We start from the raw sequence: 27102 nt of genomic DNA, 5'->3' as shown, positions 1-27102 counted from the left end.
CACATGACTTTGTAGAAAGTCTTCAGCTAAAGAATTAATAATCAACCAACCGTTGATTATTTCGGGAAAAAAATTGTTTTGAAAAGTTGTTTCCAAGGTATTACAAAATTAAATTTATCTTCCCGAAGAAAGCAGACAGTATGAGGAACCACAATAAGGCCTCTGCTTTGCAAGGTGATTTTGCACATTTATTTTTGAAAGTGAATTTTTTACTCCTTGTATGGGGTGCGCAGACCTACCATTTGTTTCCACTCTTTTCATTTCTGTTTCCAGCAAATTTGAGATATTTGATGTCAAATTATTGTAATTAAAATTATTGCAAATGTGACTGTACATTTATAAACACAATTCCACTTCACCTTAATGATTACTGAAGGGCTTCCCATCTGTAAATTCGTCCTCATTACTTGATTTTGAATATATTTAACTGTATCAGCAGGGTATATGAATATTCTTACAAATACTTGTCTCCTTCTAGATCTGATGTCCTTATGTGAGATGTTTTCCATGTGTTTGTGCCTCCCTCTAGTGGCTTCACTATGTCTTTCTCTTTGAAGGCAACAACAGATTATTCTTATTAAATGGTAGGCCTAAATGGTAAATGGACTTCAGCTTGTATAGTGCTTTTCTAGTCTTCTGACTGCTCAAAGCACTTTTGCATCACAGGTCACACCTTCACATTCACAACCATTCACACATTGATGGCAAAGGTTGCTATGTGAAGTGGCCATCAAAAGTAACTAATCCCATTCATATGCCAGACAGCAGGAGCAGATTGGGGTTAAGTGCTTTGACCAAGGACACACAGGACATGTAGCTGCAGGAGGTGGGGATTGAACCCCGGGTCATTCGGTTGAGAGACAGCCGATTGTACAACTGAACCACATTTTTGAATATTTGAAGAGATGTTGCAACATTGGATAATGACTGCGGCAGGGCTTATTACTTTTCTTATCCTGTACAAATCTATTAAGTCTAACACCATTTTATTTATTCATTTAATTAATAATTATTATATTATTATTTTAATTATTTATGTTTTTTATGTTATGGCCTTTTTTTTTAAACTGTCAGCTACTGTGGTTCAGTTGGTGTTTTTTTAAGTTTTAATATTTGTGTTCATAATTTCATCTCTGAATATCCCAAAATTGTTTTCTGTTACACCTCTCCTCCTCAATCATTGTTCTGCCCTCTCGACTCTATGCTGGACATTTCATGGCTACTTCAATTTTTTTTTTTTTACCATTTCAGCTGTGTTAATGCATTTTTTACTCAGGTCTGGATTTTTGTGTGATTTCTACATTTTCAGCTCATTCAATAAAAAAAAAAATACTAAATAGTTACTCCTAGCTTTATCATAGCCCATTGACACCTATTCCAACCACATGTTCATTCCTTGTTATCTATAGCATAAAATCATACAATCTAGGCAAAATAGCTTTTGTTCTAAATTCAACACTTGGAAATTGTAGTATTTATTTATTTATTTATTTTTTACCAGATTATGTACGAGTATTATTTTTTCATATTGTTAGTTTCCAGTAGGTGTATGATATCTTATTGCACTCCAATGAAGAAAATTAATTACACAACTTTGACATAGGTGTGATCTTAAGAAAGTACAACAATTATTTGTGCTTAAAAATAAAATTGTGCTTGTGAATTACAGCATAAATATGTATTAGCGAGACAGAGTGAAATACATGAATACATGAGTGTATTTCTGTTAATGCTGGTTATTGAGCTTGGAGTTTTTCAGGAACATGTTGAAAGTACCTGTAGCTTTGTTCTTTTCATAAAAAAAAAAAATGAATGAAGGTATTCAGCATAAGTGATGGTCTGTGTTCCAAATCACTCACTCATTCCTTAGTCCCTGCACACTATATAGTGAGTTATATGTAGTGGATTATATTTAAATTAGTTCAGGAGCCAGGTCCAACCCTCAGGATGTTTGGTGCTATGGATGTTTTTGTCACTATGATTTTTAGTTAGCCCATACCTTGGGCTGCATCTTTATACTTTGCTTATTTCTTATTATTTTGCTCATTAAAAGGGACCTTGAACCTTTTTGGTGAACGCAAATGACAGGACATTAAGATGGGAAGGAAGTAACATACCCCCTACTTTACCAATGTGACGGACAGGCAATTAACGGCTATTCTATTCTATTTTGTTACACATGGCTGGCTTATCTTAAGCTATCTTTAATGAAGTAAGAGTAGTTGTCTCTATTGTGATATAACGACCCATAGTAATAAAGGCTCTGCTTCTGTACTATTTAAAGGAAATGGACTGCACCTCAGAGAGAAAAGAGGGTAGAAACATCCTTAATAAACAGCCTGGGAGCAGGAAACTATGGCCCCGACCTGACAGTAGAGTTTCAATTCCACCTCTGGGCTGACTCACATTTAACTAACCTCTCTCCATCAATGATCTCAATAAGATACCAGTTTAAATTTGTATATGAATCAAAGGCTCAGAAAAGGCACTTCTTCTTTATTTTAGATGCATGACAAATAACACGTTTTGAATGTCTTTATTGTTATGTGTTAACATTTATTCAAGTCTTTTCCTCTCCAATATTGAATGTATAGGTCCATGTGCAGCTGTCATTTACCCTAGTGTTGGCCTTGAATCTTGTAGACCAGGTTCTTCCTCTGTTAGATTAACATATGTGTGGTTTGAAAAAGTAGAACTAAGGCCCTACCTAGTGTAAATATTTGTGTTTGTGTGTGAGGACAATAGCAGGCAGGGTGGGGTAAGGACAGGATGTGACATACATGTTGAGTGGGGAGGGGGTTTTCTGTTAAGAATGTGTAAACTGTCCACGTATCAGAGGGAAGCGCTTCATCTTTCGGAATCCCAAAAAAGAAGCCATTGTGGCTCAAAGGTCTGTGTGTGGGTGTGAAAGCATTTAGCTGACCTTTTCCTCCCTGCAGGCAGAAAAGAGGGTCAGAACATGGCTAAGGCCAGGCTTGTGCTCATTGGAGCCAGAAAAAGGGCAGGGCCTGGACTTAAAACAGGCTTGAAAAACAGCCAAGTTTCCACATTCTGGACAGATGATGTTTGTTTTTCCAATAAATGGAGTAGATTTTAAGATTGAGGATAAACTGTCTCACTGCATCACCTTTAAAACCATTCATCTCCCATCAGTTTTTAACCATGTTATATACTTAGGATGCATAATTGCTTATGGAAACAATGTCGATCCTGATAACACAGCTCTTGACAGTCACTTTACTTGCGATTACTTATGATTATGGGCATCATTATTGAGGACGAAATGTGGGAGTGCTTCCCAGGGCCTTATAAGCTTTTTTCAGTTTAGAAAACTCCCAGTCAGCTCAGCTGTGGATCGAAAGTACCTTAAGACATCAAAGATTTCAGATTATTGTTCCTTTTAACATTTAGTGTTTGATTATCCAGTTCCTTTTTCTGTGGTCTAATTCATCTTTTAACCTCTGATCTACCAAAAGGTCCTTACTTTATTTCAATATAAAATCAGGGTTGAATTAAAACAGCTGGTAAAGAAGTACTGTAAGTTTCAGTCCAACAATTAAAAAGACAAGCCTTACAATGTTAATGCAGAATGGAATTTTAAACAATTTGACTTATTGCGATAAAACAATGTTCAATTGTTTGAGCCCAAATACCTTTTGGATTCATGAAAATTATTCAAATACTAAAAAAGAGGCATTTATTCCATTGACCACTATTCACTATTCACTTCACTATTGTTAAATGTCAACTGCAATAGAGTTTTAAGGGTGAAACACCAAGTTATAGATGATCATGATACCAAACATTGATATGATTCCACTTAAAATGAACACTATGGATATACAGTGGGTACAGAAAGTATTCAGACCCCTTTATATTTTTCACTCTCCCAGCACCCCATCATGATAGAAAAAAAACTGAAATGTAGAATTTTTTGCAAATTTATTAAATGAAATTACATTAAAATTCAATGAAAACTGATTGGACTTGATTAGGAAAGGCACATACCTGTCTATATAAGACCTTACAGATCACAGTGCATGTCAGAGCAAATGAGAATCATGAGGTTGAAGGAACTGCCCAAGGAGCTCAGAGACAGAATTGTGGCAAGGCACAGATCAGGCCAAGGTTACAAAAGAATTTCTGCAGCACTCAAGGTTCCTAAGAGCACAGCGGCCTCCATAATACTTAAATTGAAGAAGTTTGGGACAACCAGAACTCTTCCTAGACCTAGCCGTCCAGCCAAACTGAGCAATCGTGGGAGAAGAACCCTGGTGAGAGAGGTAAAGCAGAACCCAAAGATCACTGTGGCTGAACTCCAGAGATGCAGTAGGGAGATTAGAGAAAGTTCCACAAAGTCAACAATCACTGCAGCCCTCCACCAGTCGGGGCTTTATGGCAGAGTGGCCTGATGGAAGTCTCTCCTCAGTGCAAGATATATGAAAGCCTGCATAGAATTTGTCAAAAAACACATGAAGGACTCCCAGACTATGACAAAGAAGATTCTCTGGTCTGATGAGACCAAGATTGAACTTTTTGTCTTTAATTCTAAGCGGTATGTGTGGAGAAAACCAGGCACTGCTCATCACTTGTCCAATACAATCCCAACAGTGAAACATGGCACCACCAGCATGCAGCATCATGCTATGGGGTGTTCTTCAGCTGCAGGGACAGAATGACTGGTTGCAATTGAAGGAACAGTACAGAGATATCCTGGAAGAAAACCCCTTCCAGAGTGCTCAGGACCTCAGACTGGGCCAAAGGTTCACCTTCCAACAAGACAATGACCGTAAGCACACAGCTAAAATAACAAAGGAGTGGCTTCGGAACAACTATGTGACCATTCTTGATTGGCACAGCCCTACTGCTTCAACGCTCTGACCTAAACCTAATTGACCTGTCCACCAAGAGTGTACATTAATGAGGAAAAAAATGAACTTTTTTGATTTTAGCAAATGGCTGCAATGAAACAAAGAGTGAAAACTTTAAAAGGGGTCTGAATACTTTCCCTACCCACTGTACATCTCAATACCACAGCAAATATCTTGTTGACACTGACATCATATGTGTGCATTGGTATTATTAGTATTATTGCAATTCTTGTCACAGTACCTGCTCCTACTGTTTGCATGAGGTGTGTGTGTTTCTTATTTTATTTCTGAGTATTTTTGTGTTTTTTCTCACATGCACTGGATCAACACACCTGCCTACAATCATCTTTACCTACAAAAACCCTGTTCCAACATTCAGTCTCTGCCGGATTGTTATAGCATTCACGGATTATCTACTACATACTATAAGACCAACCTGCCAGCCAGCCACTTTCTAATCACTGCACCACCCCCCAGTTCTGGACACCTCCTCCTGCATATTCTACTCTTTTTTTTCTTTTTTTTTTACATCTATCAGCGTGGTCTGCATTTGCGTTCAGTCGCAGACATGACAGTTCCAAAATATTGGAGTACAATAAGGTTAAGATGGTGGCCCACCTTCATTTATGTGTTCGTTTTGTTCCCTGTATCAGAGAAACAGCCCTGTAATTTGATCAGCTGCAATCATAAATAATGCATCCAGGATCATGTGGCTCTTCTCAGGTTGCAACAACACCTGGAAACCAAACATGAATTCCCCTTGTGTGACGCTGAACTTGGGTATAAAACGTTGAACAAATACTGAAATGCAGAGTACTGGTTAATTAGATACAGGACAGGAAGGACAGAAGGGACACGTCAGCTCCAATATCCAGCTAATAGTGATTATTCCTCACAATTATTCTGTTTAAAAGTTTAAATTGAATATGCAGATCTCGCTATACATTCATCATGCAGAGGAAACATTTTTATAAAAACAATAAGTCTCCAGTCTGCACTTCCAAGAATTATTGGTAATAATAACAGGGTAACAAGGTAAATCCTATTTACTGCCACACACCACTCAGAGAGTGATAGAGGCAGAGAGGTAAACGTCACTACAGTCGAGATCCCCATGTCAAAACAACTCAACATGAAGAAACAAATGTTTCCCAGGCCTGGCAATGGTCTTAGAAGGAGAACACATGTATGAAGTGGTTCATGTCAGACTGGAATGGAATTATTTCTAATTAAAGTTACTTTTAGTTACACATAAAAAAGATAATACTGTATAAATCCCCCTACTGTAGTGTCATCCTAAATTAAAAATAAAGTTCAGCCTGTTGGACGGGTGGAGATAACTATAAAACCAAGTAGTCAATTCAGTTTGACCATAACCAGAATTGAGACCATAACTACTGAACTGTTGTTTGACTGGTAATAGATAGTTCCTTTAAAAGGTAGGAACAGTTCGGGTGAGCTTCTGGCTCTCTGTTTCTTGATTTGCATACCTGGATCACATTATATTACTAAGTTTTAAAATAACAAATTAAGAAATTAAGAAACTTATGTAATATATACCAATAAGTAAGGTATTTTATCCACATTGATAACCATTGCATCCCACCTGGTACTTATTGCTTATTTTAGTATCTCTATTCTATTTTATTTTACTAAATTATTTCTATACATCTGTACTGGGTTTTAAAGCAACGATAACAACCACATTTCCCTGTGATTAATAAAGTATTTCTGATTCTAATTACCTGCTTTTTGTGACAGAACAATGAGTAAGGTCTTTTACCTGCTTTTTTGTGTCTCGAGATAATACTCGTTAGGAATTGATGCTTAATTATATGCTATACATATAAAGATCATATAAAGATATAAAGATTTATTGATTAATCTGATGTAAACTTGTTCACTCGTTATTATTGTTTCGTCCCTTTCAATAATAAAGACAGGCTGTCGCCAGTGATGTGGGGATGGGATCTGTCCCTGGGGAAAAGAATAGTCAAGTGTTTCCCTCCTGTAGCAGGAAATGGGCGAAACCTTGCCTAAAGTTGTGACGCCAGCATTTTGTCTTTTGAAGGAAGCCACTCCTGATAGCACAGGCTATAGGTTTCCTGTTGTGGACCAGCAGTTTTGGCTTCTGTCAGGGAGGTTGAAAAATCCTAAAAGCCCTTCAGCTTTGTGTCATGCCTTAATGTTGGTTGTAGGTTTAGAGTTATAGGCTCTGAAATATTGTGACTGCTGCTTGTGCCCTTCGGGAAGTATCAGTTTCTGTGCAAACTCTGGTTTTGGTTGGTTAAGTATACATTTTGCAACTTAAAGTAAGTGTAAAGCAAAAAGCAAAATCTGAAATTGATCTACTAACTCACTCTATGTATGTTGGAAAAAAGGTAGCTGTAAACTTGTGGGGAAAAAAACAGAACTACATTTGACTGAATTGTGGATTTAGACCTCTAAAAAGTGTTTCATCCCATTCAGGTTCAGGTTGTACACAATGTACTGAACATTTCAGCATCTTCTGTTCTTCAAATTGATCATGAGTTACTATCATTTTAGGATTACAGTCTGCTAGCCTTTGATAACTAGCTATGCCTTTAATTCATAGCTCCCTTGATGCTAAATATTTGAAGAATTTAAATAGCAGTTTTTGACAGAGAGGCACATAATACCCTAATCCATAGTAATTTTGACAATCAGAAAACTATGAAAAAAAGAGAGAGAGAGAGACTGGGCTAAAGCCCTGTAAGTCACATAAACAACCATTCTAAAAGTCTGTTTTAGAAGCAGAAATAAACCTGATTACAACCTGGTCTATGAAGCTTAATTTGGTGAATTTAAGGAAATATTCTTATTACTGCTGATAACACAAACATTTATTGTATGACAAAGTTGAAAGACATAATTTACAGGCACTCGCACAGCATGACAGAGCCGAGATTACTGATTCATTATTGCTTTACACAGACTTTAATTAAACTTTAGTTTCATTACAAAAATATTAATAGTAGTTTTAATTCTATTCAGTACTCAATATTCAATAAAAAAATTCTATTACAATGTATATTAATGTGGTAGTCTTTCACATGAAAGGATCTTGTTAAAGCACAGAAGCAATGCGGTTGTATCATCAATAAGCTATTGTAATATTTAACTCTATTATATTAACAGCATAAAGCAACACCTGCAAGGCATGATATGCTTAAGCGTGAGTGACTAAAGTAGAAACTGACCATTTATCATAAAGTAGTGGAAATAAAAAAAACCTTCTGGGAAGCTTAAGCAAACGCCTTTAAACCTTTGTGCTCGTCAAACCAAATTGGTTTTGTTAATAACTTAACAGAGAAATAATTTGGCATTACTTGTTAAACTCCATAATAAATGGTTCATGATTCATCCTTAATGGATCTGTAGTGTACTTCGTAAACATTAACAGGGCATACCTCTTGCATCGCTTTACATTTTATATTGTGAAGTGCAATCACAATATAAACAATATATGTAATGGCTGAGAAAAATAAACTTTTGGTTGAGAAACTATTGAAAGAACCTTAAAGAACTATTTGTTCTTATTCTATTGTATGGTGTTTAAAGTATCTTAAAACGAATACTTCTTCCATATCTTTTTAAATTAGTGTTGCTTTGATCATAGTTCATATTCAGTTTCTTGAATTGTGAATAACCTGTTATCATATTTAACAATATAAAGTTGGTTTATCAGTAAGTTCTCGTTTTATTTATCGGAAATAAATATGGAGATAAACCAACTAATTAAAAAAGGATTTTTTTTTTTTAAGACTTCATGTTTGTAGAGTGGTGTTGCCCTGTTTGTTTCTTCTCTACAACGTAACAAGGACATTTTCTTAAAAACAAATTTAGACCCATATTTTTTTCAACTTGCAAGTTAATGCTTCATATCCGAGGAGAAGCAAGGAGAATCCAAGCACTGAAAAAAAAACAAATAACAAAAACCCAAATGTTAACAAATGTCTCATTTCTATTCAAAATATCTGATTAAACAAAAAAAAATTCTCTTGAAAAGCCAAACATTTGATTTTAAGGTATGAAAAGCAGAACATAAGGCCTGAATTGCTAGTAACAAGTATACAATTGCTGCCAGTATATGCAGCAAGCACAACATTGTTACGCTTCTTAAAATTACATCTTTATTTTCATTCAAAAAAAACTTCAGTAGGCTGCCAGAAATGTTGCATTTCTGGCTAATTTTTTCCTTTTAACTTGACATTTGTTAAAATTTGAGTTTTAGTGGCTGTACGCTGTGTTTCGGATCAGCCTACTTCTCAAGCTGCAGGTACAGCAGAGGGATGAGTGGAGATTTAGATTTCCATAACCTACACACACTAATTGAAGACTGTTGAAACTAATGATGGAGGGATGTTTTCATGGGAAAAACATCTAAATGTGTTTTTATGAAGAACAAATAATGAGTTATTAAACCTGGTAACCCAGAGCATATGAATGAATTTGCTAATTAAATACATGTCCCCAATAACAGTGTCATCTGAAACAACATATTTAATAGTTGAAATAAATACTCCATTACATGCATGTTCAAAACACTTGAAAATACTATGGTAAGTCTGGTAAATAGTGTAAAAACCTCTGGCACACACTCACAGCAGCTTTTAACAAATCAGGTATTCACACATTGAAAAAAACAAAAACAAGCATTGAGACACTCAGATCACTCTATACATCTCACAAGCACTTGTAATTGAGCAGGCCAGCCAATCAAAGGTTCACACAGCAAGGCTACATCCATCATCAAGGCTGGTGTTTTCACCAAAAAGGAAAAATTGAGGTAAACTTTTTTGGTTTGAAGGGATCTGTCTGTCAGCTGAATGCAGGTCAGGCCCAGAGTGATGAAATGATTTGTTGATTCGCATCCAGCGCGAATTCAAACCCTGCAGAGATTGTTTTTAATTCTCCTCTGAATTCTTACACACGTCAACCACCTTAACAGACACAGACAGCTTTTATCGGATGTTACTTAGGCTATAAACTTGGTGAACCCAGGTGATAACCCAGGTGAGTCTCTTTGGTTTGTCAGAATAGGACAGAGGGGCCTGGAGCTCTTATTGCGTCTTCCTAAACTAATTCACAGAATGAGAATTGACTGGCGGCAGAGTCCTTGGAGAGGAGCGTTCTCTGAGTGCCTGAGTAAGCAGAGTGCAACCGTCCGACACAGCACAAGCAGAATTACGTAGGCGTTCACGGTAGTCTGCCATTTTGGAGCTGCTCTCAGGATGCTGTGCAACATCCCTGAGGCCCTGAGTTAGTAGGACACATGCTGAAACCACACTCATGGCCCCCCCTAAAACTGCAGTCTGTACCCCCTTTCCTTCACTGGAGATACTCGCAGCCCTTCCCAGGAATGGAGGCTCTGTGGCATACCCAACCAGGGCGCTCACAGCCTGGACGAGAGCTGCACTAAAGAGAACACAGCGGTTTCTGGTCAGCTCACTGGGCTGGGTTTTCACCTCTTTGACACATGCAAGGAAGGCTGTGCCGCTTGTACTCATGCTTTTGACGCTTAGTTTGAATTGCTCTTTTGCAAAGCGATCCCGGGACCTCTCGCTTGCTAGAGACGAGATGTCCGTCAGATTCTTGAGGTTGGTCGAGATGTTTTGAGACAGCTCGAGGAGGAGCTGGGGAGTGAGATCTGGCAGGGGCGTGACTCGAAGTATGCTACAACTCTGCTCCACTTCATGCCGGCAACGGGTCACCTTGTATCGATCGACCAGACCCGGCAGACAGGGCTGAGAGCCAGGGGTCTCCACAGCCGCCAGGTAAGCAGCGTGAGCGGAGCACTCAGTCAAAGATACCACCAGGTCAGCCATCTCCAAGAGACGGTCTCCCACCTCATTGAAGCGGCCCATGTTGAGCTGGCTCTGAATGTCATGTGTGAGAATGGAGAGCTCTTTAGTCCTGGCTATGACTGTGTCGCGGCACTGATCAAAGGTGTCTGCCACAGTCACGCCTTCAGAAGTCATGACTGGCCTAGTCTCGCTGGACAGCAGGAGGAGGTCGGCCACCAGCTGCATCTTGCCCTTACAATTGTCACAGATGGAGGAGAGACGCTTCCTTTGCTGCAAACTGCAGCTGGGTGTGCTGGGTGATCCCTCACTTGCAGACTTGCCAGAACCACCACTAGCCATAATAAGGAGGCGAGTGCGAGGGGTGGGGTTTATTCAGTTAGGTTATTTATAGTTTTCTGCCTCTGCACAATGCATTGTACTGTATGCAAGATATACTTTAACTCACGGCTTTTTGCAAACTATTTTAAATATAAACTGGCCAAACAGTCTTCCTTAAATTCCTTCAGAGCAATTAGCTGTTCATTATATGTTGACACACAGGACATATAATCTCAATGTAAACATGTAAAAAAGGAGTAAAACTGCATTTCTTTGTGTGAATAACATCTCTATTACTTTGATATCTAGACAAATTAAACTTTGCTTGGGCAGAATCTGCTCTCATTGTTAGTAATGTTTCAATTTCAAATCCAACAACTGGACATTCTAAGCGTTATAAACTGATCGAATCTTGACAAATTAATCGAAAAGCCCATTTTTTCCAAAACTCAACATATGCATTGTAAACCATGTGTCAGGTCAGAAGAAATTTCTACAGGTTGTGAATTTAAAAGAAGGAAATCACAAAAATTGCAGTGACACCAAGATGCCTCCTGAAAGGCAAAGTGCAGACTGAGGGTTATCAAATTTACGTCAAAAGCTACTTTCCTTTTTCAAACAAGATCACATTTACATTTCATTTGCCGATTATTCCTTGCAGTTTGTAACTCGAGACGTCTTTTTTTATATACTACCACAGCTAAGAAAACGTCACCTCAACATTTATGGAGGACATTTTTCCGCAAGTTTTGATTAAAGTCAAGAGGATGTCATTTTATGTCCACTCGTGTCAGAGTAAGTAACCTGAAGCAGCACCGATATGTTGTCCAACTTGTTTCCAATGACTGGGACCGGCCTGGCATACTCATGCTGGTTACAAACAGGACACCACCCGGGCAGCTCTCCTGGACAGCAGGAAGACCTGCGTTTCCCTTCAGCACCATTGTTTCACAAGTCTTCCGAAGTTAAATCCACCGAAAGGCCGACTTTCACAACAAAACAACCCCAGTGTCCACTTTCAATCTTTTCTTTTTCAAACACAACCCTGGGTTATAAGCTCGCAGTTGCTGTAGTCGCTTCGACTCCATATGTATCGTCCTTCTGTCCGCCCTCCACCTCCTCCTCCTCGGCTCCTTAACTCGGGACCAGAGAATGTGTAGTCCCGCATATCCTCTGTGATGAATTGCTTTTTAAAGCCATAACCAGTCAAAAGTCTTTGAGGAGTCAACGAATTTGTCTCAGCAGATTCCACAGGCATAAAAACAGAAACGTAGCCAAAAGAGGGGCCGTTATTCCCGGTGATTCAAGTCGTGCTGCGCGCTCCCGCTGCAGTATGAGGAAGCGGGGAGGGTGTGGTCGCGGCTGGCTGAGCGGCTGCTGGACGCACCAAATTGTAGGAACACAGACTCATTTCGCCTGAAATTAACCATCCACCATCCTGTATTTATTTGCTGTCTCACGTTAACGACGTCGCGGAAGTAGAATCAAGTTACACAGTCGCCAAAGAGCTCTGCGAACTTTTATGACGGGTCTGACTTTCGGGACGAGCTGCCATGAGGCGTCGCTTCAACGTAAAGTGAGGCAGACAAAACACACGGCAGCTCTGCATTTTCAAAATAAAAGCAGAGACTTGTTTTCAAGAAAAAAACAACTTATTTCAAATCAAATAGAAGCACAATAGAAGATTACTAATAGAATTTAAACCGTAAAATATAAGGAATGATCCCCCCCCCCCCCACACACACACACACAAAATGTAGAAAGGGTGCATGAAAGAAAATAAATGTAAAGTCTAGTGAGCGTTAATATAACGCATAACACGTCACTGTGAAGTTTCTGACTGTGGGGCTGATTAAGGTCTGTGTTATGTAGCGGGAGGGTAAAGGACATTGTTCCCCATATTCTTCAGAATAAGTTCTTGCGAGAGGTTTTTGGTCCTGATGTCGTATCAATTCTTCGCTTAGTGAAGGCTATATACCAGACGTATTTTCATTGTTCCGTGGAACAAGTGACAGTAACTTTGATTCGGATTCCGAGATGAAGTAGCCTAACATAAAATGAACATGACAACATAAAACACGGTGCTTTGACCTATTTGAGAAGTTGTTTAACCAAAAACAACTCGATCTGTTATTTATGAATAGTTGTCGGCATTAATAGCTTTATTTTTGTAGTTTAACCGGATGAGGATTTTTTAAGTTTAAGATTTCTTGAAGTTTCCGACTCATGCCTGGACGTCTTTCATGCGTATCGGCTACCGGTGTACCCCACATGTAAAATTTCACCTCCGAGAGACCGTCAGTCGTCTTGAAGTAATCCGGCAGCAAAACTGATCACCTACTGCTTGAGGGACAGGTCAGGCAGAGTACAAGCATTTTCCGGTGCCGCCTCCCTGGCTATCACAGTAGCCTTGGACACCTAGACCGCCCCTTATCTATAGCAAGTCTGTTTTATACAAGACTGGTCAAATATCACTCACACCACAAAGACGACAGCATTTTCATCCTGATGAGCAAGTTGGAACAGACAGGTTATAAGAAGTCTTAATATCTATGAGTTTAAAAAAATGAAGCTGGCTATTACAAATAAATTAATGTTAGGTCATTTTGACATTGGTCTATATTTATTGTGTTTGTAAATGCAGTGACTTCTTGTTACAGTTTTTTTTTTTAATTTAAATGGAAAAACAACACAACTCTTCCCCATAAATTTTTGTCAGATCTGCTGCTGATGCATGAAACTTCTAGTTGTTGGAAATAATGACGCAACAGTTAACATCCAATAACAAATGCAGATGTGGACGGGATCCAATCATATGAGTTAATGGGAAGGTCTAGGAATAAAGTAAACCAATCCAGTGTTCGTATGGGAGGGACTTCTCTGTGTGGACCACTAAGGGAAACTGAGAACGAAACGGAAGTAACTGGGGTGTCCTGAGTGACACCAAAAACTTAAAAAAACCTATTCAAAATGCTCCACCCCCACTCTATTTTTGTTTTGATTTTGTAATAATCCTTTCCTTTATTGGATTATAATTAGACCTACTGCTGTATTAAAATGGAAAAATACGTTTTCAATAAACATGGTTGATCTATATCTTTTAGATTTGTTGAAAAACTCTGGGTAAATAAGATCCCTGTACATTAAGATCAGCATCTGAAAAATTTGCCAAATAGTCAGGTGCATTTATGCATGCCTATTGTGTAAAAACGCAATGCATTCTCACAAAAAAATCCTCTCTCAGTTTTTAAAGCAATGTGTGTAGCAGAATATGGAAAATCTCTCTTAAAAACTAAGCAAATGAAATTTAAACTGACTTAAGTCTTCAGCTGGCTATTGTAAATATATCAAGCATCAGAGGTGTGCTCTTCCTATAGAGCACAGAACATTCTTGTTGAGGGGTTTGTTTGGGCAGGCCATCCTCACCAACAGTCCCAAAGAACCTAAGAGAGCTCAGGAGCTCCCATAAAAAAGGAGAGGTTAGAATATAAAGATAGTGACAAGCAGTAATAAGATATGAAAGCTGGGAGAGAAAGAGGGAGAAAGAGATAAGAGATCCTGGTGCCAGTTCCCCCGGTAGTCTAGGCCTATAGCAGCATAAAAAAATAAAAAAAATGAAATTGTGACCGTCTCCCCAGACAATGTGGTCTCAGGCTGTGGCACAGTTGGTAAAGTTGTCGTCTCTCCACTGGAAGCTTTAGGGTTTGATCCCAACCTGGGCAACATGACCCATGTGTCTTGGACTCTTAAACCTGATTTTCTCCTTCTGCTTCAGTGGCGGTGTATGAATTAATTAATTCTGTTGGCTGAAACTACGAAGCAACCACTACCATCAGTGTGTGAAATAAATGTAGTATGAATGTACTGTAGGTGTGACATGCAGTGCAAAAGAACTTTGAGTAGAAGACTAGAAAAGCTCAAGTTCAAGTTGAGCTATATAAGCTCAAGTCCATTTACCATTCACCAGTCAAAACATCTTTATGTTTCTGTATTATAGTTAAAAATAGCTTTGTACCTTGGTTAGAAATACATTTTATTATCACAATTTTGATTTCTTTAATTCATTTTCTTTGTCAAATGGCTAAAGTGTCTCATCTCAATTGCAATGAATTGTAGGTGATTAAATGAGTGGGTCATCACTCCTGTGGAGTATTTGGTGATGTTTGGGTCTGAAAATGAGTTGCCCCTTGAAGACTTAGAGACTGTTTTGTTGTATAAAAATACAACTAATATAATGCATAATATCAGATAAAAGGTTCATATAGATCAAAATGCATGACAAATAAAAATCCTTTTGATCACAGCAGAAATATGTTAAATAACACTCCTGATGTTGCAGCAGTGTACGGGAGATGCTGCCCTCTGTTGGAGCCAGGGCAGTAGTGCAGTTAGAGCTATAAAGTTTAAAGAGGTTTAGTTCTATGTGGGCAATCCCAGATGATTGTGATGTATTACAGAATGAGTTAGAAATATTTTCTCAATGATGACAACATGAAAACATAATACAAATAAAATTAACTTTGTGTCATCAGAGAATAACATGCAAATATAGTGTATAAAAAAATACCCAAGTATGCTACCTAAGCTTAGGCTAAGACATTAGATAGCAAGAGTTTGCTATAATTTGGACCTGTATACAATACACATGTATAATAGATCAAGAAAATAGCTACATTAGCCATTTATACCAATATGTCTATTATTTTTTGTCAGAGTGGCTATTTTCAAGGAATTTTGCTGTATCATATCACATATTGCCAAGTAAATTTAAGTCAACTGCCAAGTGATTTTGTTAGGGTTAGGGTTAAGAACCTCAGAGAATATTCAGAGAATAAATCCTATTTCTGTAACAATCAGCATCCGGTCTTCAACATTAAATTTTGTTTCAAATCTCAACTGGTCTGGTGTTTCTTAGTTCAACAAAGATTCTGATAAAATAATGGGAAAAATCAAGATGGATTTCTGGCATTGCACTTTGTTATATTAGTATAAAGGTTCCACATTTTTCAAAACATGTCGTATTCATGTTACTAGATTTAGTTAGGCAACGTTAACATATTGATAACAGTACATTATTAGTAAAAATACAATAGATTTATTTAGACACTTATTTACACATATACATGAGCTCAGATTTTTTTAAGTCACAAGTAAAGTGACATTACACAAAGTCTTTAAGTCAGTTAAGAATGAGTGCTTGGGACTCATATGTAGTGCAGATATGTAAAGCAGACAATATCATCCCAAGATTTCAACCAGTTTTTATGCGCAATGCTATAAGGTGGAACTATGGCAACACAGTCCTGACCTGATCCTTCCTTGTCCCAGCTGGCTATAGCATTGTTTGGCTCCAGAGGCCTCCAGTATACAAATTTGTTGTTCAATCTATCACCAGTGACCCACATGTGGGTGCCTTCCCGCACCATGTCCTGCAACCCAATCCATGCCGAGTGAAAATAATCTTCAGGGTTCTGCTTTACAAACTGAAAAGTCAGATTGGTAGGGAATGCCTGGTCTGCTGCATCCAAAACAACAGCCAGGTCACCATTGTAAAAAGAACACTCTTTGCAAGCATTTTCCCAATTTTTATGTATTGGAGATAAATGGAAGCAGCGTGAAGCATGTTCAACCCAGCCAGGAAGGCAGCATGAACACTGCATTGTTTTATTGTTGCATAATGTCCAGAGAAAGGATAGTCTTTCTGAGAACAGGATCTAATGCTGTTGCTGATTTTCTGCTCTCAGTTGCATTGAAGTATTCTGTTCAAAGCTTAAAAGCTGTTGAAATTGCCTGTTCTGTTCTTTTAAAAAGTTACAGTTTTGCAGGGTTAAGTTAAGAAGTATCTTCAGGTCTTTGTTTTCTACCTGTAACTGTGTTGAACTGAGGACTTGGAGGCCAGACTTGTTGAACAGTGCTTCATTTGTGCCAAATCCTGCTGGAACAAGATCTGGCACCTACCAGATTGGGACTGGCCCCTGTTTGGATTCAGCCCCTTTGTCACTGTCCAAATCTCTCGGTATATTTGAAATAAACCATAAAACATCTGTTCTATCATTGTTTTTTTGTATTTAAATACCTGAGTATGTCTTGTTTTTTTTTGCGTGTATGCATTTTAAATCTATTAATAAAAGAGGGACAGAGCGAGAGGTCAGATTGCTGTCAGGTCACATAGCAACAACTCCCAGCTGGTCAGAGCTTTTATGTTGTTGTGCACACGCTGAGGTGTCGTGGAGAACTTTTCAGACTTAGACTTCATTAATTATCATTCAAATTTGAACTTTGCAGTACAGATAACGGACGAAATTCAACATGATCAAAGAAACGAAAGACATTTTATCAACCTGTCAGACAGAGCAGCAATTAGATATCTTAGATTTTAACATTTTAGTGGACGGATAAGTGTGATTGTGCCATTACACACAGGTGAAAAGACGTAAAACTTTACGCACAGAGGTGCAGAGAGGTGAAACTTTACGCACACACTCGCACAGAGGTGCAGAGAGGTGAAACTTTACGCACAGAGGTGGAGAGATATGAAACAGAAACTTCAATCATCATTTGTAATGTAAATCAGTTTAGCACAGAATAGTGGAATCTACACTGCTCCAATGTGCAATATGTGTGACTGATGTCTGTGTCCGCTCGTCTTCCTGCTGTGCCGGTACAGCACTTTGTCCGTGCTCTGGGACATCACGGTTTACAAATTAAGCACTGTTGTTCAGATGTGGCAGCATTTCAACAACAGCCTGTTTCTCCTATGTGAGCATCTCTCCAGTCCTCTTCCAGATTTGGGGACCCAACATGTTTATTTCGTTCTTATAGTGTGAGCAATCAGGTTGCAGCCACGCATCGGACGATCAAAAACATTGCCCAGTGTATTCCCGCCTTTCGCTGTCAGCTGAGTCTCACACACAATGCGTTTTTTTGGTTGACGCAGCGCTCACCCGTCCTTTAGTTGGTGTCTTTTTAACACTGTTTACAAATAAACAATCAAAGGCGGACAATCATAATCAAAGGCTGGTAGATTGAGGTTGTCAGGCTGTTTATTCTGTACACACAGAACTCGAACTGTACAGACACTTTTGAGACTGACTCCTTTCTAGGCCTAACTCTGCGGCATCAACCTACAGACAGAGATATGCGACTTGTACTAAATCAGAGGTGCCCAATACGTCGATCGCGATCTACCAGTCGATCGCAAAGGCAGTGTGGGGAGATCGCACAGCATTATCAAAAGTAGACGTCAGCCTATCATCCATCCTCACTACAAAAAAACAACAACAAAACAACAAAGGCCAGGGAGAAGTGCAGGGTCACGTTGATAAGTGAATTTGTTTGTTTTGATAAAGTAGGATTTACATATACACAGCTATGTTACATTTACAATAAAAAAAAAAAAACATTGTACCAGTATTTCAAAATGCAGAACCGCAGGTGGTGTCAGTCTGTGCTTACACTGCAATACATTTCTTAACCTGCTTGCCTTGGTCTTAAATAATAAGGTTATCACTTTTCAAAGAGTTATAAGGAGGAGGCAGTTGGCAATCGAAATATCGAGAAATAACTAATTACTCTGAGCAGAATGAGAATTGGGCACAGACAATCAAAGGCGGACAATCATAATCAAAGGCTGGTAGATTGAGGTTGTCAGGCTGTTTATTCTGTACACACAGAACTCGAACTGTACAGACACTCAGTAGAACCAAATTCATAATAGGAAACATTATAACAATCCGCTTAATCTTTTAAGGCAAAAGTGGTATTTAATTCAAACCCACTGCCTTCATAATTCACTCGTGTTAGGACTTTCACAAAAATTGTTTGGTAAACGAAAATAAAGAGTTCAGTGGAAATATTTTGAAAAGACAAATGGAGAAAATTGAATGTACGCTTTATCGTCCTCTTTAACCACAAAATCAAACACATTAAATTGTCCCTCAGAGGAAAATATTGTCCCCCTTTAACGAAAAAAAGAACATGTCAATCCAGGCATTGTCACTTTAATCCACTTTAATGTCTGCTAAAACAGCTCTGAAATGAAAAAAGAAAGTATCCTCGGGAAAAAAGGTGTCCATTAGTTTGGTACTCACTGGTCTTCAGCCTTACCCGGGGTGATACAGGTCTTCTTAGTCTTTTACGGTCCTCCAAAACACATGCAGGACAACCATGTGGAGGAGCAAACACCGCACCTCAAAAGAAAAAAAAAAGATAATCTCCTGATCCTGCTCCGGAAAAAACAATTTATCCTCCTCGCTCTCCTCTGTCTTTTTCCAGTCCACACCCAACAAAAGCAAAACTCCCACAAAAATGTTTCCCTCTCACTTTGTTCTCCCTAGGCCACGCCCCCTACACACCTGTGTATCCCTGGCTGAGCAGGTCACATGGCCAGGTTTACAGGTTGGAAAAAAAGACCCCAGGATCACACCTAACCTATTCATAGACACACAAAGGGACCTCCCTAAGAATAGTGGCCATGTCACAACATCTGAGTTGGGGGAAACATGGCAACAGTACTGGGATGAAGAAACTAAGGGAAGGCATCTGCATTAAATTGTCAGTGGGGGAGAATCATGTTAACTGAGTAGGAAAAAATAAACAGAGAAGAGAAAAAATCATCATGAATCATGAACTTCAGAGAAAGGGGCGAATAGAACTCAATATAAAATATGCTGTCGAATCTGGAGGTTAGGGAATCATATTTTGTGTTTTATGTGTTAATGTATCGTTATTAATGCCTTTCATAGATAGGATTTCATACCACCTTGTTTTATACAAATTTTACATTGCGGTAAAAAATAAATCCACTTTGGAGTGATAGTTGGCGTCTTTCCCAGCGAGTTACAGTAACATCTCTGATATCAACAGATTTATTGTAAACTGTTTGTCGCGTGAGCATTAAAACTGATTCCGCTAGTTCTGCCTAAAAAACGATTTTTTTTACCGTCAACTGAGACAAACGATAATGCAGTGTTAAAAGTTAAAAGTGAACTGAGAACTGAAAATAACTAGTACAGACTAATTTTGAAGTAGCCTAATGTCGAAAAGTGGTAGCAACTCATTCACATTTAATGTATGTTTACAGTTGATCATTAATGTTATTAGAATGTTTAATTCAATAATCCAACCAATACGATCACGTTTAGACAGCCTTGAACTATAACAAATGAAAAAGGTAAACAATGCTGCTGCATGGTTCAAATGTTTGAAAGGTGCATATTTACAAAGTTTACATTATTGTTAAACTGTGAGGAAATATATCTTCCATTTTCAGGGTGTAAAAGAAAACAGAGTTTAATGTTTTTACGGCTCATTTGTGATGATTGTTTACAAACACAGGCTGAGATGTCACTTCTTCTGACGTTTCCAGCAGATTTGACAGGTAGGACCAGTCTGCGCATGTCACAAGTGTTTTATTCTGATTAAATGTTGATGCATAATCTGATCATGTTCCATGTAATGATTTCAATCAGATTGAAGAAATTCTGCACGTGCAACTGCAGCCACTGAGAGGGAAGATGAGGATGAAGGGAAAGATATGGATGATGTTGAACTCTTTGAAAATCTAGATGATGTTTAGAATTTTTCTGATGTTCTGCATCCTTCAGTGGAATGCAAAGAGCCTTATTGCAATGGACAGGAGTTGAAAAGGTTATTTCGCGATTGCCAGGATAAACCTGATTTTTTTTTATGTGTTCAAGAGACATGACTGAAACCTAGCCTTGATTTAATCTTGCCAGGATATGTGTGTCTGAACAAAGATAGATCTGACAGGTTAGGTGGTGGGTGTGCTACATTTATTAAGGCAGGAATTCAATTATTGAGTGTGAGTTGTCTTTTGAATGCATAGTAGTTTAAGTGTGGACTTCTCGAGGTAAAATAAGTTTGATTAATATTTATATGGCTGAGTTTGAAGGCTTAGTCAATAAGGTCAGTTCTCCTGTTATATTTGTAGGTGATTTTAATGCACATAACCCACTGTAGGGAAGTCAGCAAAGAGATGCAAACAGTGCCGTCATCGAGGATTTATTGGACAGCTGCAATCTCGTTATCATGAATGACAGTAGACCAAATAGATTTGATACTTCTTCACTTAAAACATGATGCCTAGACCTGATGTCTTAGCGTCTCCAGATTTAGCTAGGGTTGGGGAGTGTGATGTTCTGGAAAAGGAATCTGTGGGCAGTGATACTTTCCTACTATGAGTAGGTTTTGTAGATAATTATGAATGCTTACGATGGTGTTAAAAGGTTTGATTTTTCCAGAGCTGATTGGGAGAAGTTTAAGAATGGTACAGCAGCAGCTATAAGTGTTTAGCAATGGAACAGTAAATGAACATAATGAAACCTTATCAAATATGATATTGAGAATTGCTTCAGAAACAATACCTTTTAAATCAATCCCTAAAGATCGTGTCATTGTGGAATAAAGATTGTGAAGAAGCTGTAAGAAAGAGAAAGGAAGCATTTAAGTGTTTACGTAACAACCCTACTCCGGAGAATGTTGTTGAGTACAAAAAATGCAGAGCAGTGGCAAGAAAGGCAGTTAAGGATGAAAAAAAAATGTTGGAGGAATTTTTGTGGGACACTGGGTCCTGATACCCCAGTTAGGCAACTATGGGCTAGAATCCATAAAATGTCTGGGAAAGTAGTTAGGACATCAATGCTGGTCCTTAATGATGGGGAGTCTGAGGCTGCTAGCATTAAGGACAAAGCTGATATGTGTGTTAAGGCATTTCAAGATGTTCACAATTCAAAATGACTTGGAGAGGAGCCTCAGACTCTCTATCATTAAAGGTAATAGGTAAACATCCTGATGGCCTGTGTCAATGTGGACAGGAGGAAACACTCCGACATGTTGTGTTTGTGTGTGGTAATTATAAGAATGAAAGAAGTCAGTTATTCAGGGAGTTATCTGACTTGGGACTCTCATCCTTCTCATTTAAGTCCATATTTTCTGTGCAACTAAATGCCCAATGTGTTGCAGCCGCAGTTCTTTGTTTCTTGCATGCAACTGGCCTGTATCAATTGATATTAAATAATTATACACTCCTAGACTGTGGAGGGCAGCATTACACTGTACAATGTTCAGCCTGCCGGAATTGTAAGAGAAGAAGAAGATACGCCCGCTCATGTCTTGTAACCGGAAAACTCCAGAGCCAATCACCACTCACCATCTGTAAACATGGCGTCTGATTTTAGATGGAGATGTGTACTGCTCCTACTCTGCACTTATCTGCTTTCTATTTCAGCCACGGGTAGCAAAGAGAAGCCTAAGAAAAAGAAGGACATCCGAGACTACAATGACGCAGATATGGCACGGCTCCTGGAACAATGGGAGGTATGTTAACAAACTGCAAACAATCCGAATACATGAGCTAGCTCTTCCCTAGCCGTCAGGAAGGTACACTGTAGCTCTTATAGTACAGAAGTACAGTGCTGGTTTACAGCTCCTGTAAAACCAGCAAGAATTACATTTATTAACTAACTCAACATTGACTTAGTTAATTAACATTGTTAACTTTAAATTAACTTTAGCTTGAGAGATAGTTAGTCATAAGCGGAAATGTTACTGATTTCAGATAACTTAAAGTCGAGTGCAGCATTCAGTGAGTGCAAAAGGACACATTAAAGAAAACAATTACATCTGGAATGAACAAGAATCATTTCCTGATGTTGCTACAACTCAAACACGATAAGATGTGGATATGAACTTGTGACCACATGCAGGCTCAGCATGAATGCATTCATAAGTGTTAAGAGATGCTATCATAACTACTGTTTAAAAGTCTAAGATAAAAACTGTGACACATATGGATTCAATAATCTTGATGTTGCGGCTGCAACATGTTTTTGGATTTAAACTAATCGTAGTTCAAGGCTGTATGTTTGTTTTGTAACATACATAGAAACAACTTTACCGCAATTCTCATGTGGTTTAATGACTTATCTGAATATTAATAAATATTAATTGATTTGGAGGCACTTTTTAGAGAAGTACAAAAAGAGACAAAACCGTGTATTTAGTGGAAGTTGTAACTGGATAGTTTACTAGACACAGTCTCCCAAAAAATATGTAAAACAGTTTTCATTGCCTAACTTCTAATAACAGACATTCTTGAACGTACACTATTAAGTTTTGGTGGAGAAATGTAAAAGTTGGAGAAATGTAGAGATTCTGTGGCACATGTTCATAACTCTAAACAATAAAACATTTCCTCAGGACAATTTGGTCCCTGGAAAACGTGAGAAGTTGCATTTTATATCCAACTATATTGAACTATAGTGGGGACCTGCAAAAGTAAGGGGGGGGGGGGGTGGGGGGGGGGTGGATAGTACTGTACTGTATCTCAGGAACTATACCACCTACATAGCTCAAATTTTGTACACGTTCATTCAGCAAAGTACCAACTTGTATACCGAATTTCATCAAAATCTGAGATGGTCAGGTGGGGCAGATTTCTAAAATTAGCACTTGGCATGGAATGACCTTGGCAGAACTTTAATTAATGTACATGTTACTCCACATGTAATGTACCCTACTGAATGAAGAGTGGTATATTACAAGGTTACAATTCAGAATAAGAGGAACAGCAACTCTCAGTGTTACATTGTGTTTCATTACATTCATGACTCTCTTAACATCTCACATATGTTCTCTTTGTTCCACAGGAGGATGATGACATTGAGGAAGGGGACTTGCCAGAGCACAAGCGGTCTCCTCCTCCCATTGATTTCTCCAAGGTAGACCCCTCCAAGCCAGAAGAGCTGCTCAAGATGTCCAAGAAGGGCAGGACTCTGATGGTGTTTGCTACAGTGTCAGGAGATCCCACTGAGAAAGAAACAGAAGAAATCACAGGCCTCTGGCAGGGAAGCCTCTTCAATGCCAACTTTGATATTCAGAGGTAGTCCTCCCAATCTCAACTGAGCTCATTTAAGATAAACAAGTCATGCCCCAGTCATTTGATCAGCTGTTTTTCATGAATTTTAACTGCAATCAGTTCAGTGAGGTGAAATACCAAACATTTTTAATGTTTTAAAGCACACAACTAATATGTCAGCTTATCGTCTTTTCATCTTTCTCATGGAAAAATAGAAACAAATAACACTCCTTATATTTTAGTCAACAAAATTAACTCTGATCTCCCTGTCCTCCTGCAGGTTCGTAGTGGGCTCCAACAGGGTGATCTTCATGCTGCGGGATGGCAGTATGGCCTGGGAGGTCAAAGATTTCCTCACAGCCCAGGAACGTTGCCTGGAAGTCACTGTGGAGGGGCAGGTATTCCCTGGGAAGGCTGCAAAAAACGATAAGGATAAAACAAAGCAGCAAAATAAAGTTACTGGCGAGAAAAAACCCAAGAAGAGGTCAGATGGTAAGAAACCTGACTTGGAGGGGAATAGAGCCAACCATTTAAAGCAGGAGCTGTGATGGAAATGCAAAAACAATCTTTCTTCTGGCCTTTGAACACAAAAATTAATTGAATCAGTGTTAAGACTTGTAAATCCTGTTGGGTACATTGACCTTGACTGCTGAGCTGGGATCAAAAAGATGATTTCTTTCTGTTTTCTCTACCTCACAGCAGCATTGTACTTGCATTATAGAAAAACATTGTTTGTAACAGAGTGGTATCCAACTCTTAAAAGTTATCATGTGGTCTGATTCTCTACATGTTTCTGTTGTTCATCACCAAATGAAAATCACACTTTTTTCACATATATAGAGAACATTATGCCAAGCACCCTTTCAGATATTTTTTTTTAGCTGAAAGGCATGTCAGGTGAGTGTTTTTTCCAGAGCCAGAATGATTTAATGATTTTTTTTTTTTTTTTGTGACAAATTGAACACCAGTGCATTCTGTAAACTGATGCATCTTAATCACTACCCTTTTGAAAACTGTACATCAACTACATCCCCTTTCTGTGCTGTCTTTTATCAGATCATGTTCTATGTGCATTTAGGTAATACGTACCTAAGTGCCATAAGTCCTTATCATTCAACTGAGTTATGTTAGGTGTTTTTACATTATTTGTTTTTCTGATGTCAAGGTTCTGCCTTGTGTAAAACTTGGTTTAAATTCATGATACTGTCAAGATTTCATCTGGTAGTAGAAGTCACATTTACTGTTAATTATTCATTTTTTAATAAAAAAAATTGTCAAATAATCAGACTATAATTGCTGTAATTTCTGATGTTGAGATCCAGTTTAATCATTAAGTATAAGGGAATCAACTGTTCTTTTTTTGATCCTCTATGTTGCACAGGCACACATGTTCAAGCTTTTACAGACATACTCTCATGTCACTCTCCATGCATTGCAGTCTCCTAATGCATCTTTACTTAATGAGAATTTTATGTTATTTTTTATGCCACGTCATACGCACAAGCACTCATGAACATCCTGTTTCTTCCCCTCTGTTTGGTCTCTGCCTTTCTCTGTCCCTCCCACACCCTTGTCCTCCTCCACCTTCCTCTCTATTTCTGTCTCACACACAGATTTCAAATCTAAAAACTTACGATAGCCTTGACACTCACACACACCCTCACACAGACAAACAGGTTTTATAGGCATAAACTATGCTATATAATATACATTTCTGAAAGGAATTCCTTTCAAAGAGGAATCTGTTCCTAGCAAGTAGGTGTTTTCTCAATAAGCATTGGTGGTCCACAGAGAGGCTTGTAAAAACAGTTCATCAGAGCTATCAGAGTATGTTTATAACTGCTACAACTTGAGTGATAATTCAAACATGTTACCATTTAGAATTCGAAGAGGCAGTTTACCCTGACATTAGCTCTCTTTGTTTAACAACTCACAGTTTTACTCCAGTTATAAGCACCTCCTTCAACCAAATGTAAACCATTGAAGTCAGTATTGGCCTAAGACATCCTTGAAGACCCCAAAAGCCAATTGGTGCCAGCGCTCAAGAGCACCCTGGGACTCTGGATGATAAGCACTGGATACAGAATGGGAGACTCCCAATGAACTAAGCATCTGCTTGAAAACTCTCGACATGAAATTAGTGCCCTGATCAGTCTGCACAATCTTTGGGAGGCCAAATGTGAAAAACGTAGTTAATGCCTTTGTGACTGATGCAGCAGTAATGCGACGGAGAGGAATAGCTTCAGGAAAACGGGTGTTAACACACATCAGCGTAAGTCAAAACCGATTCCCTGACGTTGTTCGCGGGAGTGACCCAACACAGTCAACCAGCACATGCTTGAACGTCTCTCCTACAGCTGGCATGGGCTGCAAAGCAGCGGGAGGTACGGCTTGATTTGGTTTACCCACAACTTGGCAGACTGGACAGGTTCTGCAGAAACGTGTCGCCTCCAAACTCATTCCTGGCCAGAAAAAGTGTTTAAGTATGTACATGTGTATGTGGTCAAGGTCATTTGGGTGTTACGATACAGCCTTTGGAATTTCTCCCATTCAGCTCTATGGAAGGTCCGCTTTTGAACTCTTTTTGTGCATCACATGCACCTTCTCCCCAATTGAGCTAAGAACAGGATAGTAGTCACTCCCCAGAGTGGTGTAAGCTCTGACAGTCCACTGGCTGATTCCAGGACAAACACTAGACACCAGTGTTAAATCCAACACTGAAGCAGTCCCATTCACAGCATTAAACCTGGTACCTGAACTGTCATTCAGACATACTAGATTTTGTTCTTCCATCAAATCCTCTACCACACTTCCATTAGCATCTGTACACTAACCCCCCCATATTCAACTATGGGCATTGAAGTTCCCCACCCAAACCACTCACCTTCGGTCTTGCCCCTGAATACTAAGTAGATTCTGCAGCTCTAACCTGAGACATGGATTATAAAAGTTTATGATCACCATTGGTTCTCCTCTGTCCCATATTTCCACTACTATGCACTCTAGATTACCTCCTACTCCCAGTAACCTGTAAGGGTACCACTTCTAACAAAGGTATCCCACCCCCCTCCATGTCCGTGCTCTTGATCACTTCTAATTACAGAATACCCATAAATCAAAAAATCTAAAGAAGGCTTTAGCCAAGTGTCCTGCACACAAATGACATCCGGCTTCTCACTGAGTTCTTTAATGCAATGCTTAAACTCCT

The 27102-nt window shown here is 38.8% G+C and overlaps 2 protein-coding genes across 2 annotated transcripts; one reads left to right on the top strand and one right to left on the bottom strand.

Moving 5' to 3' along the window:
- Nucleotides 1-9369: 9369 nt before the first annotated feature.
- tlnrd1 (talin rod domain containing 1) lies at nt 9370-12595 on the bottom strand. The gene has a single exon (XM_079339050.1). The coding sequence runs from the start codon at nt 11036-11038 to the stop codon at nt 9974-9976; it is 1065 nt and encodes a 354-aa protein (XP_079195176.1). The 5' UTR covers nt 11039-12595; the 3' UTR covers nt 9370-9973.
- A 9563-nt stretch (nt 12596-22158) lies between these two features.
- mesd (mesoderm development LRP chaperone) lies at nt 22159-25174 on the top strand. Its single transcript, XM_079339955.1, has 3 exons — nt 22159-22354; nt 23686-23918; nt 24175-25174. The coding sequence occupies exons 1-3, from the start codon at nt 22199-22201 to the stop codon at nt 24440-24442; spliced, it is 657 nt and encodes a 218-aa protein (XP_079196081.1). The 5' UTR covers nt 22159-22198; the 3' UTR covers nt 24443-25174.
- Nucleotides 25175-27102: the final 1928 nt, after the last annotated feature.

Source organism: Symphodus melops (assembly GCF_947650265.1).
Source record: "Symphodus melops genome assembly, chromosome: 3".
NCBI lineage: Eukaryota > Metazoa > Chordata > Actinopteri > Labriformes > Labridae > Symphodus > Symphodus melops.
The sequence above is the reverse complement of the archived record's forward strand: the minus strand, read 5'-3'. Positions and strand labels throughout refer to the sequence as shown.

Bases quoted from the DNA above. Each gene is read 5' to 3' on its own strand.
- tlnrd1 (XM_079339050.1), bottom strand. From the start codon at position 11,038: ATGGCTAGTGGTGGTTCTGGCAAGTCTGCAAGTGAGGGATCACCCAGC.
- mesd (XM_079339955.1), top strand. From the start codon at position 22,199: ATGGCGTCTGATTTTAGATGGAGATGTGTACTGCTCCTACTCTGCACT. The intron at 22,355-23,685 runs GTATGTTAACAA...TTTGTTCCACAG, and splicing joins GGCTCCTGGAACAATGGGAG to GAGGATGATGACATTGAGGA. The intron at 23,919-24,174 runs GTAGTCCTCCCA...GTCCTCCTGCAG, and splicing joins GCCAACTTTGATATTCAGAG to GTTCGTAGTGGGCTCCAACA.